Source organism: Lampetra fluviatilis, chromosome 64 (genome assembly GCF_964198595.1).
Source record: "Lampetra fluviatilis chromosome 64, kcLamFluv1.1, whole genome shotgun sequence".
Taxonomy (NCBI): domain Eukaryota; kingdom Metazoa; phylum Chordata; class Hyperoartia; order Petromyzontiformes; family Petromyzontidae; genus Lampetra; species Lampetra fluviatilis.
The window spans coordinates 767,610-784,792 of NC_136338.1; the positions used below are offsets into that span (position 1 = coordinate 767,610).

Sequence of the window (17,183 nt, forward strand, 5' to 3'; positions counted from 1 at the left end):
TGTGTATGGGAATGTGTGTGTATGGGAATGTGTGTGTATGGGAATGTGTGTGTATGGGTCTGTGTGTGTGTGTATGTGTGTGTGTATGAGTATGTGTGTGTGTATGGGAATGTGTGTGTGTGTATGGCTGGGTCATGTAGCCCGCATGCCCAGCCACCGCATGCCTAAACAGCTTTTGTTCGGCCGGATCGGGGGGGCTAGACGGGCGCGGCACGGGCTAGAGAAGAGATGGAGTGATGTGGTACAGGAGGACGTGGAGCTGAGTGGACTTGCCGATGACTGGTACCAGCGGTGTCAAGATCGGCCTCTGTGGAGGAGGCTCGTGAAGGACGCTACTGGGCAGTTGGAGGCAGTCGCCCTCCAACAACAACGGAGGGCGGAGGAGCGACGCTCACAACAACGAGCGGAGCGCCGGGTGGCGAAAGCACAGCAAGTTGGCACAGTAGGGGGCACAGGTGGTGCATCAGCCAGTCATCTCGGTCATCTCGATCAGTCGACCCGTGGCACCTGGGTCTGCCCCGTGACCTCCTGCCAGCGGGCGTTCGACACTTCACGTGGCCTCAGGGTGCACATGGCCTGGCACAAGCGTCGTGGTGACGTCACCGCCACTTAGTGGCGAATGGCGGTTGTTGTTGGTTGTTGTGTGTATGGGTGTGTATGTGTGTGTGTGTGTATGTGTGTGTATGTGTGTGTGTATGTGTGTGTATGTGTGTGGGTACGAGTAGGCGGGTACCATGAAGAGGATAGAGGAGAAGTTGATGGCGTAGCTGGGAAGTCGATCTCTCCACGTCAGCTTCAGCTCCTCGTCCTGTCCACACACGCGGCGCAGACACACGCGCATGCGGGCAAGCAGACGCATGCACGCACACGCGCACACGCGCAGACACGCAGACACACACACATACACACGCAGGCACACACACATACACACACACACACGCAGACACACACGCAGACACACACACACACACACGCAGACACACACGCAGACACACACACACACACGGGCACGCTATTGAGGCTCGCGATCATCGGCCGCGAGCAGTGCCGGTCAGCGCTGGCGGCAGCACCTGTGGTGGCTGCCAGGGGTCACGGGGTCGTCATGGGGGGTCACCACGGGGTCGTCACGGGGGTCACCACGGGGTCATCACAGGGTCGTGACATGCAACAGCAAAACACGCGAGCGGAACGGCTGCGATGTGGACGCTTGCAACAAAAAAAGACAAAGGCGCAGCGCTGCAACTGCTGGCTCCACGCCGCCACAGAGGGTGGATGGGACCGTGGGAGGAGGGGGAGGGGTTAATTGGTCTACTCTTCCACGCCCGCTCTCTTACACGAGACTCATCCCCTGGTCTCTAAATTTAAATATAAAACACATTGACGTCACCCCCACACTTTACCCAACGTGACCTGCCAATCATTGCCCGACCCGTGGTGGAACCAATCACACTGCTGCTGGGTGGGTGGGGGGGGGTGAAATTTTTGAATCTCCCCCCAATGTTTAAACTGCCGCGCCTGGAGATTGAATCGGATGGCGGGGGGGGGGGTCCTCTGGACTCCAGAGGGCCGACCTCTTGACCTGTTGACCTCTTGGCCACGTGACGACGGGGACCCATTGTGAGCGCTCGCGGCACACGCGGCCACAGGGCGATCGACCGCCCCTCCTCCTCGTCTGAATGAGGTGCAACTCAAATGCGAACGTGATGCAAAGTATGTTACGCAAATCATACGCAAATGATACGCTCATTTCGTCAGCAGTGTTACATTCAGGCGGACGGAGCGAACTGAACGACACAAACAAACGACAACAGCAACGAGCGGGAGGGAGAGAGGGAGAGAGCGCGGAGCCGCTCAGGGGACGGCGTGGACACGGCAGCCGCTGTCATGCACGCACGGAGAGCTCCACCTCGTCGCCACCATCGTCATTGTCGTCATGACAATGACGATGATTACGGCGCTGATTACGGTACCGGACGGTCAAGTTGAAGATGAACCTTACGACTGTTAATGACGAAAGTGGCAACGATGACTCCAGTGGTGATGATGACGATGATGAGGATATTGACAAGGATGATGATGATGATGCCATTGGCACCGACAAGAACTACGGCAGCGATGATGAGGACGATGAAAGCGATGACAATGATGACGACGACGATGATAGCGATGACAATGATGATGACGACGAGGATTATGACGATGATGACGATGATTACGACGATGATGGCAATGACAATGAGGATGACGACGATGATGATGACGGTGATGACGACGATGATCATGGTGATGACGATGATGACGGTGATGATGGTGATCATGCTGACAATGGTAATAGTGGTAACGATTAACTACGATGAAGATCACTCAACTTTGAGCTACGCGCAGCTCTCTTTTTCAAAAGCGACCTGGCCACAGATGATAGCTCAACGGAGCGGCTGATCACCATCATCACCATCACGCGTGGAAATGTATAGCAGCTGCAAAATTCTCTAAACGCGCGGCGATGTTGATTATAAATGGAAGGAAAAAAGCCGAGAGACGACCCGGAGACAATGCACGCGGTGACCACGGGGAGAGAGGAAGAAACGCAAACTCCAAGTGTACAGCAGCAGCAGGCGTCGTCAGGGTCGGGATCGGGATCGAAGCCACGACCTCCCGCATACCAGGCGAGGGAGTTAACATCTCCTAGCCACCGCGGTTATCACGATGAACTACGACGATGATGATGATGAGGATGATGAGGATGATGACGAAGCCAACGACGACGGCGATGACAAACATCAGGTGACGAATGGTCAAGCGCAACGGCATCGACGCTGCCGCCGATGACGACGACGAGGAGGAGGAGGAGGAAGCATATTCTTAGGTTTTTTTCGGTAAAGTCACGTAGGTAAAAAATTTAAATTAATAAAAGTAAAAAAAGAAAAAATATTTTTTATTTATTAATTTAAAATTTTTACCTACGTGACTTTACCGAAAAAACCTAAGAATATGAATCCTTGCAGTCAGGAAAGCTTCAAATCTAGAGGAGGAAGCAGTCAAAACAGAAGGCACTGGGCACGGCGGGGAAGGAAGCGACGGCTGCTGCAGTGGGTACGGGCACGGACACGAGCAAGTACCAGGATTCCCCCGGCCAGGGCCGACTGCACCCTGGCCTTCCACAGATTAGCCACGTCGCTCGGCTGGTCCAGGGCCCTCTGGGAGCACGGGAGAGGGGGAGATAGGGGGCAAGTGTGCAAGTCGGACCACACACAGACAAAGACAAAGATCCACCGCGTAGCCTCCACAGACTGTAGGGGGAAGGGCGCTGAGAGAGAGTAGCGCCTAGAGACGGGTGGCACGGCGCTCGACGGGGGTGGTGTGTGGCCAACACCACACGCACACACACACACAGGCACACAGACACACACAGGCACACACACACAGGCACACGCACACACACAGGCACACACACAGGCACCCACAGGCACACACACGCACACAGAGACACACACATGTACACATGCACGCACACGAACGCACACATGTACACATGCACGCACACGAACGCACACACACATAGTTCTCCCTCCGCGATGTACGACGCACTGCAAGGGGGGGTTCTCCTAGAGGTTCATCATCGCGGATCTCTCTCCCTGACGTCACCTCTCCTCTCCCTTACCCTGAACAAGGCCCATTGCCTAAAACGTCAGACCACTTTTATACAAGCCGCAACCAGTGTCATTGTGCCATCAGGTTGTTGGTGGTGGTGGTGGAGGTGATAGTGATGATGGTGGTGGTGGTGGTGATGATGGTGATGACGGTGGTGATGATGGTGATGATGGTGGTGGTGATGATGGTAGTGGTGGTGGTGTACGAAGCTGCTGCTGTGGTCTAGCACTGTTGTGGAGGCAGCAGCAGCAGCACCGAGGGTTGGTGGACCACTCGCAGATGGGCTGTGGAACGCCCTTCTCCCTAACCCGTGGGTGGGCTTCGAGGAGTATCCGTGCTCCCTGGCTCTTCCAGGAAGAAGGCAGTAACAGCAACGTGCGTGGACTAATCTCCATCCGTTACAAACGCGGGTTTTCTCCGGCTGCTCCGGCTTTCTCCCCGCACGTATTACACCACTCACGAATTGGCTGAAAACACCGCTCACTATATTGAGAGAGGATCGCAGAACTCGGGCAATTGTTGGTCACGCCGGCCTAGCTGCTGCCGCCCCTGCTTTACTTTAAACTATTATTTTTTACTTACCATTAAGCTGTGGCGCTCTTTTTTCAAAAGCGGCCTGGCCATCACAAATGACAGCCTCAACTAAGTGGCGGCTTACCATCACCATCATCGTCATCATCACGTGGACATTTATAGCGGCAGCCAAACTCTCTACACGCGTGACGTCGATTCGAAATGTGGAGGAGGAAAACCGGAGGACCCGGAGACAAAGTCCACGCAGCGACCACGAAGAGAGAGACACGCAAACTCAGAATACGGAGCGAGCATCGTCAGGGTCGGGATCGGACTCCGAGCTCCTACGGTGCCCACGTGGTCCCCCAGCGACTGCTCAGAGAGCATCGCAAACACAACCAAGACAAGCTCCAGGAAGTCGGAACAAACATCCAGAACATTTAGCGCACGATGGCCGTTAGCTCTCCGAGGGTCATTAGTCAGAGGTCATGGCCAGAGGTCATGGCCAGAGGTCATTGCCAGAGGTCAGGTTAAAGGTCATGTTAGAGGTCACGTTAGAGGTCACGTTAGAGGTCACGTTAGAGGTCATGGCCAGAGGACACAGCTAGAGGTGATGTTAGAGGTCATGTTAGACGTCAGGTTAGAGGTCATGGTCAGAGGTCACGGCCAGAGGTCACAGCCAGAAGTCACGGGCAGAGGTCATGGCTAGAGGTTATGACCAGAGATTGCAGCTATAGGCCATTGCTAAGGGTCACGGCCAGAGGTCACGGTCAGAGGTCACGGTCCGGGGTGAGGGGCGTGTCCCTCACCTGCTCCTGTCGCTTGTTGAAGTCGCTTTGCATTTTCTTGTCGAGGAGTTTGGCCTCGTACTCGGGGCGAGGGTGGTCCTGCACGCACACGCGGACAGCACACGCGTGTGTCACACGTGTGGGGGGGGGAAGGGGGGTAGGGGTCACAGACATGCATGGAGTGGGGGGTGTGGGTATACAAGGGAGAGAGAGGTGTGACGTGCTGGGGGTGAGCCGTCAGGGGTCAAGGTGAGGGTGAGGGGTTAGGGGTGAGCCGTGAGGGGTCAGGGGTGAGCGGTGAGGGGTCAGGGGTGAGCGGTGAGGGGTCAGGGGTGAGCGGTGAGGGGTGAGCGGTGAGGGGCTGGGGGTGAGGAGTTGGGGGTGAGGAGTTGGGGGTGAGGGGTGAGGAGTTGGGGGTGAGGAGTTGGGGGCGAGGTTTGTCCAGAGTTTGCAGTACGTTCTCGTCGTGTTCGCCGTGACGTGCAGATCTACTCGGCACGCACTGCACGCGCCTGATGATTGACCAAACGCCGCGGAGAACAAAAATGTATCCCGGGTCAGACCGGATTGCTGCTCCGGGTTTGTCAGAACATTTGGACGAAACCAAAACTCTGGAACAGGAGTGGCTGATAATTATTATTGTTAGCGGGGCATGCGGGGAGAGGAGAGGTAGGGAGAGAGAGAGACAAGGAGAGAGACAGAGGGAGGGAGAGAGACAAACCTTGACCAACTCCTGGAGCAGCCGGGTGCAGCAGGAAACGAGAGACAAAAAAACAGACAGAGGTTACGAGCACCGCCACCCACGGCACCGCCACGACACCCACGGCACCACCACCGCCACCTCCGGCAGCCTCCAGAGCAAGGAGAGTGATGCTCGGAGCACGGCACGGAGGGATAGGAACCCCAAAGCATCTCCCAAAAGCAGCAGCAGCAGCAGCAGCGGTGGCGACACGGCCAATCAGCTGGAGCTGATAGTGACCGGCGGGCGTGTGTGTGTGTACGTGCGTGCGTGTGTGTTGGAGGCAGTCGCCCTCCAGCAACAACGGAGGGCAGAGGAGCGACGCTCACAACAACGAGCGGAGCGCCGGGTGGCTAAAGCACAGCAAGTTGACACAGTAGGGGGCACAGGTGATGCATCAGCCAGTCATCTCGGTCATCTCAGTCAGTCGACCCGTGGCACCTGGGTCTGCCCCGTGACCTCCTGCCAGCGGGCGTTCGACACTTCACGTGGCCTCAAGGTGCACATGGCCTGGCACAAGCGTCGTGGTGACGTCACCGCCATTTAGTGGCAAATGGCGGTTGTTGTTGAGTGTACGTGCGTGCGTGTGCGCGTGTGTGTGTGTGTACGTGCGTGTGTGCGTGTGTGTGTGTACGTGCGTACGTGCGTGTGTGTGTGTGTGTACATGCGTATGTGCGTGTGTACGTGTGTGTGTACGTGCGTGCGGGCAGCGGTGGCACGGTAGGGAGGGGGCACAGGTGGTGCATCTGCCAGTCATCTCAGTCGGTCAACTCCACGGGCCTGTCCCCGTGACCTCCCGCCAGCGAGTCTACGACACTTCACGTGGCCTCAGAGTGCAGCGGGCCCGGCACAAGCGGCGCCGTCACTTCGTGGCGCACGCCGCTCGTGGTGTTGGTGTTGGTGCGGTGGCGCACCGGCTAGCGCTGCGCTGCACTACCAAGCCGGCGACCCGGGTTCAATTCCCGCTCACGGCCTCCCTCCCATAAGGCCACAACCGAGTACCTGGTGCGGTGTGTAAACATCGCCACTGGGGAGACAAAGGCGGCCGGGCGTGGCGCTGGGCACACACCCCCCTCCTGCACTGTGCCAGCCTTCATAGGTGCTCGCTAACAGCACTTACCCCAACGGTCTGTTAAGGCTATACGGGGGCCCTTTGTCTTTGTATTATTTACGTAAGTGTGTGTGTATCATGATGTAAGTGCAGGCATGACGTCATCTAAGTGGCTCATTCTGTACAAGTCGTCTGACTGGGCACCCTGCCACAGAGCGATCCCTCGCGGCGGGCGCTGGCGCAACGATCGCCGCTCACGCACCGGAGGAGGGAGAGTGACGGAGCGCGAGTCCGCACCGAGTCCGCACCGAGTCCGCACCGAGTCCGCACCGAGTCCGCACCGAGTCCGCACCGAGTCCGCACCGAGTCCGCACCGAGTCCGCACCGAGTCCGCACCGAGTCCCTAATGAGTCGGTAAATAGTCCAGACTCAGTCCGCAATGAGTCCGTAATGAGTCCGGGCAAATACCGGGCCGAGTCCAGACTGAGCCCGGACCGAGTCTGTGCGTCTGTGCGTCTGTGCGTCTGTGCGTCTGTGCGTCTGTGCGTCTGTGCGTCTGTGCGTCTGTGCGTCTGTGCGTCTGTGCGTCTGTGCGTCTGTGCGTCTGTGCGTCTGTGCGTCTGTGCGTCTGTGCGTCTGTGCGTGGTGTCGATGAGTTTGTCTGCGCGTGTCTCCGTAACTTGCCGTGGATCTCCATAGCTGCCCGTTTCCCTCCGTGCGTCACCGTGTCCCTGTATCTCTGTGTCCCCGGAAGTGGGCCCATATATCCCCACATCTTCCTGTGTGTCCGTGTCTCCAAACGTGACCCGGCATCTCCAGATGTCTCTGTGTGCCCCACCCCCCGTGTCTCCCACCCGTGTCTCCCCCCCGTGTCTCCCCCCCTCTCGCGTCTCCCCCCCCCCCCCCCCCATGTCTCCCCACACGTCTCCCCCCGGGTCTCCTTACCTCCTCGTCCTCCAGCCCTGTGAGGTCCCAGCTGTAGTCCAGCCTCATCTGTCGCCTCTTCCAGTGCTCCAGAAAGGTGGTGGCTGCACGCGGGGTAGAGACACGTGGGGAGAGACACGTGGGGAGAGACACGTGGGGAGAGACACGTGGGAAGAGACACGCGGGGAGAGACACGCGGGGAGAGACACGTGGGGAGAGACACGTGGGGAGAGACACGTGGGGAGAGACACGTGGGGAGAGACACGTGGGGAGAGACACGGGGACACAAACATCCATCAGTCTGACCCACACACTCACCCACCCAGTGACCCACACACTCACCCACTCAGTCAAGAGCCCATTCACTCACCAGCTCGCTCACCCACCCACTCACCTACCCATCAACCTATTCACCCACCAGCTCTCGCTCACAGACCCATACAGCCACACACCCACCAACCTATTCATCTACCAACCCGCTCACCTACCCACCCACTCACCTACCCGCTCACCCACCCACCAGCTCACCCACCCACCCACCACGTACCCCCCCCCCCCACCCCACCCCCCCCACCACGTACCCCACAGCGCCATGAAGATGGCGTAGAAGACGGTGGCGGGGTTGTCAAAGAGGTGGCTGGCGCGCGCGGTGCCGCACACGGTGCTCAGGCGCCAGTAGTTGCAGGCGCGGTCGCACAGCGGGCACATCGTGAAGTTGTTGCGGTCGTCACACATCTCCATGCTGCCGGGGGAGGGGAGGGACACGCACGCACACTGGTACAAAGACAAAGATCCCCCGCGTAGCCTCGACGGACCGTCGGGGAATAAGAGAATGCCGCTCGACCGATTCGGTTGCGCTCGGTCCACCCGAATGCATCCGCCGCCCGGGGTGCGTCGTCACCTGGGGATGTTCTCGTCGATGGTGGCGCAGCCGTACAGGAAGACGATGACGCCGATGAGCGACGCGGGGATCAGCAGCTCCGTGTAGACCCCGAGCCACGCAAAGTACAGCCCAATCTTCTCCCCAAAGTACTTCCTGATGGGCGGGAGGGGAGGGGGCAGGGGTGGAAGGTGTTATCGTGTTTGTCGTCCTTCACCCGCACCTACGATCAGCACGGTTGGCTACGTACGGTGCGAGAGAAGGTCAGCGCACGTGCGCGTGCGTGCTCATTAAAACTCGTCAATTGGCTACGCTGCTGCTGCTGCTGCTGTTACTCTTCGTTAGTCGTGAGCGGATGGCAGTGGGGGTGGTGGTGATGATGATATGATGGTGGGGGTGTTTGATGATGGTGGTGGGGGTGGTGGTGGTGATGATATGATGGTGGTGGGGGTGATGATGATGGCGGAGGTAATGATGATGATGGCGGTGGCGATGATGATGGCGGTGGCAATGATGATGATGGTGGAGGTGATTGATGATGATGATGATGGTGGGGGTGATGATGATAGCGGAGGTAATGATGACGATGGCGATGGTGGTGATGACGATGGCGGTGGTGGTGATGACGATGGCGGTGGCGATGATGGAGGTGATTGATGATGATGGTGGACGCTACGATGCTGCACGTGGCTGCCCGTGATCCCGCACTGTGAAGGCAGCATCAGCGAGGGTTGGTGGACCACTCACAGATGGGCTGTGGAACTCCCTCTCCCCTACCTGTGGGTAGCATCGAGGAGGAGCCGTACCACCCCTGGCTCTGCCAGGAGAAGGCGGCACAGCAAAGTGTGGACTAATCTCCATCCGTTCCATTTGTGCGGGGATCGAGCGTTCCCCCTCGCACTACCCTGGGGCGTCGTCTCCAGGTGCTACGGGTTCCTCCCGCGTGCATCAATGCTCATTAACTGGTCGCAAACCCGCAACCGGTTTTTACCGGTTACCGGTTATCCTGGTGAACTAAAAACCCCTTGTTTTTACTACCCTCGTAAATGCCTCCGCGAAGGGAGCGGCGGTGCAGCGGTTAGCGCACCGCACACTCCCCGCTCTCGGCCCGCAACCGGTGGACGAACATCCGAACAGGCCGCTGGGCTTCCTCTAGGTCGACTCGGCCTCAAACGAGCACCCAGTGCGGCGTGGTGATAAACATCGGCGCTGGGGGACACACAAAGGTGTGCCGGGCGTGACCCGGCCACGCATCCGTGGCGCTCGCACCACACGACCCCGCGTGGGCTACACGGGGGACCTTTGTCTGTGTGCGTGTGCTGGTCTCACCTGATGAGCTCGATTGGCTGGTACTTGTAGAAGACTCCGTAACTCGCCCATTCATTGTGCAGCAGCTGGGGGGTGGCGGGGGGGGGCAGCGGTGGGAAACCTCAACACCGAACGGCGGCGTGCACACGCGCACACACAATGACAAAGGTCCCCCACGTAGCCTTTAACAGGCAGCTGGGGAAAGTTCCTTTCAGCGAGTATCACCGGCACGGCGAACGAGGGGGGTGGGTGGCCAGCACCACGCCCAGCCGCCTTTGTCTCCCTAGTGGCGATGTTCATTACACCACTGCACAATTGAGGCCGAGTCGACCTAGAGGCGGCCCAGGACCAGTTCAGATTATCGTCACCGGTGTTGGCCGTGAGTGGGAACCGAACCCGGGTGGCCAGGTTCGTAGTGCAGCACGCGAACTGCTGCACTACCGCTCCACCAACACACGCAGACACACACGCAGACACACGCACGCAGACACACACGCAGACACACGCACGCAGACACACATACACACGCACGCAGACACACACAGACACACGCACGCAGACACACACAGACACTCGCACGCAGACACACACAGACACATGCACGCAGACGCACACAGACACACGCACACAGACACACACAGACACTCGCACGCAGACACACACAGACACATGCACGCAGACGCACACAGACACACGCACACAGACACACACACACACGCAGACACACACGCGCACTGCCATTACTGCCACACCGACAGACGGGTCAGAGCCCTGCATTACGAGGAGAATAATGATCGGCAATGCTGCTGCTTTGGGGGGTCCAGGGTTAGGGCTAATGCATCAGAGCAGCAGTCTGGGTTGCCCTGCAGGTGGGAGGGAGGGGAGGGAGGGAGGGGAGGGGAGGGGAGAGAGGGGAAGGGAGGGAGGGGAGGGAGGGAGGGGAGGGAGGGGAAGGGAGGGAGGGGAGGGGAGTGAGGGGAGGGGAGGGGAGCGAGGGGAGGGGGAAAGGGAAGTGGGGGAGGGAGGGGAGGGAGGGGAGGTAGGGAGGAGAGGTAGGGAGGGAGGGTAGGGGAGGGAGGGGAGTGAGGGGAAGGGAGCGAGGGGGAGGGAGGGGAGGGAGGGGAGGGAGGGGAGCGAGGGGAGGGGGGGAGGGAAGGGGCGGAAGGAGGGGAGGGAGGGGAGGTAGGGAGGAGAGGTAGGGAGGGAGGGTAGGGGAGGGAGGGGAGTGAGGGGAAGGGAGCGAGGGGGAGGGAGGGGAGGGAGGGGAGGGAGGGGAGCGAGGGGAGGGGGGGGAGGGAAGGGGCGGAGGGAGGGAGGGAGGGAGGGAGGGAGGGGAGGGGAGGTAGGAAGGGAAGGGAGGGAAGGGAGGGAGGGAGAGGAGGAAGGGGAGGGAAGGGTGGGGAGGGAGACTAGTTTCCACCTGTTCCATATGACACTAGACCCCACTGCAGGCGGCATAAGTCACTACCACTGGAGTACGAGGAGGTGGAACTGTGCGGCGAATGGTTTTCAGGGGGTCATTCGTCCGAGGCAACTTTTGTTGCAGGACATTTTTAATTCATTTGGGATCGATCCGCATTGCTCACCTTGCGATCGTTGGACTCCAGGCCTTCGTCGTCGTGTTCATCGCCCTGAAACCCACGAGCACAACCAAGCGGAGATGGAGCAGCTTCGAAGCAGAATCATCATCATGGGGCTGACGGACACGACGTGGAGGTTCACGCGATGAACCTCTATGACCTCACGTTGTGACCCCCCCCCCCTCCTCCCACCCCACACGGCCCCCCACCCCTCTCACCTCCCCCCCACCTCTCCCACCTCCCCCCCACATTGCCCCCACACCCCTCCCTCTCACCGCTCCCACCCCACACTGCCCCGCACCCCTCCCACTCCACATTACCCCCACATCCCCCCCCACCCCACCCCTCCCCACCCTCCCACCCCCCACCCCTCCCACCCCACACTCAGAGTCGTCCACTCCCTCTGCCCGCCTCTGGCATCACACTGACGTCGTGCAGGTGGTGGTGGTGGTGTCACACTGACGTCGTGCAGGTGGTGGTGGTGGTGTCACACTGACGTCGTGCAGGTGGTGGTGGTGGTGGTGTCACACTGACGTCGTGCAGGTGGTGGTGATGGTGGTGTCACACTGACGTCGTGCAGGTGGTGGTGGTGGTGGTGTCACACTGACGTCGTGCAGGTGGTGGTGATGGTGGTGTCACACTGACGTCGTGCAGGTGGTGGTGGTGGTGTCACACTGACGTCGTGCAGGTGGTGGTGGTGGTGTCACACTGACGTCGTGCAGGTGGTGGTGGTGGTGGTGGTGTCACACTGACATCGTGCAGGTGGTGGTGGTGGTGGTGTCACACTGACGTCGTGCAGGTGGTGGTGGTGGTGTCACACTGACGTCGTGCAGGTGGTGGTGGTGGTGTTACACTGACATCGTGCAGGTGGTGGTGGTGGTGGTGTCACACTGACGTCGTGCAGGTGGTGGTGGTGGTGTCACACTGACGTCGTGCAGGTGGTGGTGTCACACTGACATCGTGCAGGTGGTGGTGGTGGTGTCACACTGACGTCGTGCAGGTGGTGGTGGTGGTGGTGTCACACTGACGTCGTGCAGGTGGTGGTGGTGGTGTCACACTGACGTCGTGCAGGTGGTGGTGGTGGTGTCACACTGACGTCGTGCAGGTGGTGGTGATGGTGGTGTCACACTGACGTCGTGCAGGTGGTGGTGGTGGTGGTGTCACACTGACGTCGTGCAGGTGGTGGTGATGGTGGTGTCACACTGACGTCGTGCAGGTGGTGGTGGTGGTGTCACACTGACGTCGTGCAGGTGGTGGTGGTGGTGTCACACTGACGTCGTGCAGGTGGTGGTGGTGGTGGTGGTGTCACACTGACATCGTGCAGGTGGTGGTGGTGGTGGTGTCACACTGACGTCGTGCAGGTGGTGGTGGTGGTGTCACACTGACGTCGTGCAGGTGGTGGTGGTGGTGTTACACTGACATCGTGCAGGTGGTGGTGGTGGTGGTGTCACACTGACGTCGTGCAGGTGGTGGTGGTGGTGTCACACTGACGTCGTGCAGGTGGTGGTGTCACACTGACATCGTGCAGGTGGTGGTGGTGGTGTCACACTGACGTCGTGCAGGTGGTGGTGGTGGTGGTGTCACACTGACGTCGTGCAGGTGGTGGTGGTGGTGTCACACTGACGTCGTGCAGGTGGTGGTGGTGGTGTCACACTGACGTCGTGCAGGTGGTGGTGGTGGTGTCACACTGACGTCGTGCAGGTGGTGGTGGTGGTGGTGTCACACTGACGTCGTGCAGGTGGTGGTGGTGGTGGTGTCACACTGACGTCGTGCAGGTGGTGGTGGTGGTGGTGGTGTCACACTGACGTCGTGCAGGTGGTGGTGGTGGTGGTGGTGTCACACTGACGTCGTGCAGGTGGTGGTGGTGGTGTCACACTGACGTCGTGCAGGTGGTGGTGGTGGTGGTGTCACACTGACGTCGTGCAGGTGGTGGTGGTGGTGGTGGTGTCACACTGACGTCGTGCAGGTGGTGGTGGTGGTGGTGGTGGTGGTGGTGGTGGTGGTATCACACTGACGTCGTGCAGGTGGTGGTGGTGTCACACTGACGTCGTGCAGGTGGTGGTGGTGGTGTCACACTGACGTCGTGCAGGTGGTGGTGGTGGTGTCACACTGACATCGTGCAGGTGGTGGTGGTGGTGTCACACTGACATCGTGCAGGTGGTGGTGGTGGTGGTGGTGTCACACTGACGTCGTGCAGGTGGTGGTGGTGGTGTCACACTGACGTCGTGCAGGTGGTGGTGGTGGTGTCACACTGACGTCGTGCAGGTGGTGGTGGTGGTGGTGTCACACTGACGTCGTGCAGGTGGTGGTGGTGGTGGTGGTGTCACACTGACGTCGTGCAGGTGGTGGTGGTGGTGGTGTCACACTGACGTCGTGCAGGTGGTGGTGGTGGTGGTGGTGTCACACTGACATCGTGCAGGTGGTGGTGGTGGTGGTGGTGTCACACTGACGTCGTGCAGGTGGTGGTGGTGGTGGTGTCACACTGACATCGTGCAGGTGGTGGTGGTGTCACACTGACATCGTGCAGGTGGTGGTGGTGGTGTCACACTGACGTCGTGCAGGTGGTGGTGGTGGTGTCACACTGACGTCGTGCAGGTGGTGGTGGTGGTGTCACACTGACGTCGTGCAGGTGGTGGTGGTGGTGTCACACTGACGTCGTGCAGGTGGTGGTGGTGGTGGTGTCACACTGACGTCGTGCAGGTGGTGGTGGTGGTGGTGCAGGTGGTGGTGGAGGTGGTGGTGGTGATGGTGGAGGTGGAGGTGGTGGTGGTGGTGGTGGTGATGTCACACTGACGTCGTGCAGGTGGTGGTGGAGGTGGTGGTGGTGGAGGAGGTGGTGGTGGTGGTGGTGTCACACTCACGTCATGCAGGGGGTAGGCGGCGTCGTACACTTCGTTCGCCAGCAGGCTGTTTATGCCTGTCGACGGAGAGAGCGTCACAACACTCGGACAAACAATAGCACGCGGACGGTGTCACACATCATACCACGGCTCGTACGTCACAACACGTGGGCGACTATAACACGTGTGTTGTGTCATACAACAACAACCACCGCCATTCGCCACTAAGTGGCGGTAACATCACCACGACGCTTGTGCCAGGCTAGGTGCACGTTGAGGCCACGTGAAGTGTCGAACGCCCGCTGGCAGGAGGTCACGGAGCAGACCCAGGTGCCACGGGTCGACTGACTGAGATGACTGGCTGATGCACCACCTGTGCCCCCTACTGTGCCAACTTGTTGTGCTTTATCCACCCGGCGCTCCGCTCGTTGTTGTGAGCGTCGCTCCTCCGCCCTCCGTTGTTGTTGGAGGGAGACTGCCTCCAACTGCCCAGTAGCGTCCTTCACGAGTCTCCTCCACAGAGGCCGACCTTGACACCGCTGATACCAGTCATCGGCAAGTCCACTCAGCTCCACGTTCTCCTGTACCACGTCACTCCATCTCTTCTCTAGCCCGTGCCGCGCCCGTTTAGCCCCCTCTATGTGGCCGAACAGAAGCTGTTTAGGCATGCGGTGGCTGGGCATGCGGGCTACATGGCCCAGCCAACGCAGCCTTGCTATAATAAGAACACAGCACACGCGTGTACCATCGCATCACACCATGCGCATCACAACAAAGACAGAGTTCCCCCGTATAGCCTTCAACAGACCGTTGGAGCAAGTGCTGTTAGCGAGTAGCAGCATCTACGAAGACCACCCCACCTCCACCACCCCCACCCACCACCCCCACCCACCCCCCCACCACCCCCGCAGCTGAGTGAACAGAGGGGATAGACGGTTCGGGCACTCACCCATGCTGTACTTGGCCTTGTTGCACGTGGTCCTCTTGAGAATCTCGTGCACCTGATTGGTTGGGGGGAGGGGAAGGCAGAGGGGAGGAGGAGGAAGAAGAGGGGGGGGGAAGAGACACCATGGCGATATTCAAATCCACAATTAAACTGTGGTGCAGTCAACTGCCAATTATCTGCGCTAATTGGGGGGTGGTTGGCAAGATGGGGGGGAGGGGGTGGGTGAAGGGAGGGGAGCAGAGGGGAGGGGAGGGAGGAGGGGTTTGGGCGCAGGGGGGGCGCAGGGGGGCCGCCCCCCCCCGATGAAAACAAAACAAAACGGGACGCGGAGAACACCGCGTTTGTGCGTGCGTGCGCGTGCGTGCGCGCGTGCGTGCGTGTGCGTGCGCGTGTGCGTGCCACATCAGCAGCGTCAAGAGGACGCCTCCGTGTCACTCCGCTAGCGCTGCTGCCGCCGGTTCGCCCCCCCCCCTACCACCCCCACTGCCCCCCACCGTGAACTTTTGCCAACGGCGAGGAACTCGCAAGGACGGTGCTGCTGCCCCCACCGCTACACCTCGTGCCGCTAGCGGCGAGGGAGAGAGAGGGAGAGAGAGGGGTTAGAGAGAGAGGGGGTACAGAGAGAGAGAGGGGGGTAGAGAGAGAGAGAGTGGGGGGGTAGAGGGGGTAGAGAGGGGGGGGTAAAGAGAGGGAAGGGGTAAGATGGAGGAGAGCAGAGTGTGAAATCTTACATTTAAACAGGGGGGAGGGGGGGCACATAAAGCAAAGCATTGAAAAAAAACGAAATGATGAACGAAGCAAAGTGCCGACTACACCGAGCATCTTCTTGTTTCCTCTGATCGTAAAAAGAAGAGAGGGAGAGTGGGAGAGAGGGAGTGGGAGAGAGAGAGAGTGGGAGAGAGAGAGAGTGGGAGAGAGAGAGAGTGGGAGAGAGAGAGAGTGGGAGAGAGAGAGAGTGGGAGAGAGAGGGATAGAGTGGGAGAGAGAGGGATAGAGTGGGAGAGAGGGCGCATTCGGTGTGGGAGGCCCCTGGAGAAGACCCAGCGGCTCCGCTGATCGACACTCGGGGGGAGACGCTCCTCCTCGACTTGCCTGCCTCGTGCTCCGCGTCTGCGGGATGGTGATTGGCGGAGGCACCACGTGGCCTGCATCGCGTCTGTTAGCTGCTACCCACGAGACTTTGCATGTGCCCAGTATTTTCATCCTCGCACCCGTGGGGTGCTTACAGTACACACACCAACACACCAGTAGAAACATTCACGACAAAGACGAAGATCCCCCATATAGCCTAGCAGCTACTCATTTGAGGCCGAGTCGACCTAGGGGAGGCCCAGGACCGGTTCAGATAATCGTCACTGGAGCAGCCACGAGCGGGAATCGAACCCGGGTCTCCAGATTCGCAGCGCGCTACCCGCTACACCACCGCTCCCCAAAGACAAAGACTCCCCATATAGCCTTCACAGACTGTCGGGGCAAGTGCTGTTATAGAGCATCTATAAAGGCCGGCACGGCACACGAGGGGGTAGGTGGCCAACACCACGCCCGGCCGACTTTGTCTCCCCAGTGACGATGTTTACACATCGCACCAGGTACTAATTTGAGGCTGAGTCGACCTAGGGGAGGCCCGGGACCGGTTCAGAAAATCGTCACCGGTGTTGGCCGTGAGCGGGAAACGAACCGGGTTCGTAGCACTGCGCGCTAACCGCTGCACAACCGCTCCCCATACACACAACCACACACCTACACACACCTACTTCATACAACCACACACATACACACACGACTCAACTGGGATCAGACTGAGCAACATCGCCCTCCTGAGTCTAGAGACTCTGAAATTCGTTCCTGCCTCCTACACACAAAGCGTGTTGACCACTCCTCGTGCGCTGGACTGCTCCTGCCACAGGCACGGCGAGTGATTCGTGCTGTAGGTGAACACAGGTGGGCAGGCGCGTGCGTGCGT

The 17,183-nt window shown here is 59.6% G+C and overlaps 1 protein-coding gene across 1 annotated transcript in view; it reads right to left on the minus strand.

The window, feature by feature from the left end:
- The window catches only part of LOC144951891 (anoctamin-1-like), a 48,611-nt gene that overhangs the window by 11,876 nt on the left and 19,552 nt on the right, over positions 1-17,183 (minus strand). Inside the window, exons 6-15 of the mRNA XM_078882237.1 lie at positions 15,224-15,275; positions 14,296-14,351; positions 11,441-11,485; positions 9,876-9,940; positions 8,568-8,702; positions 8,248-8,408; positions 7,688-7,770; positions 5,674-5,685; positions 4,974-5,051; positions 734-808 (exon numbers count right to left, since the gene is read on the minus strand). Coding sequence (XP_078738363.1) covers positions 734-808; positions 4,974-5,051; positions 5,674-5,685; positions 7,688-7,770; positions 8,248-8,408; positions 8,568-8,702; positions 9,876-9,940; positions 11,441-11,485; positions 14,296-14,351; positions 15,224-15,275 — 762 coding nt within the window. The remainder of the gene's footprint in view (positions 1-733; positions 809-4,973; positions 5,052-5,673; positions 5,686-7,687; positions 7,771-8,247; positions 8,409-8,567; positions 8,703-9,875; positions 9,941-11,440; positions 11,486-14,295; positions 14,352-15,223; positions 15,276-17,183) is intronic.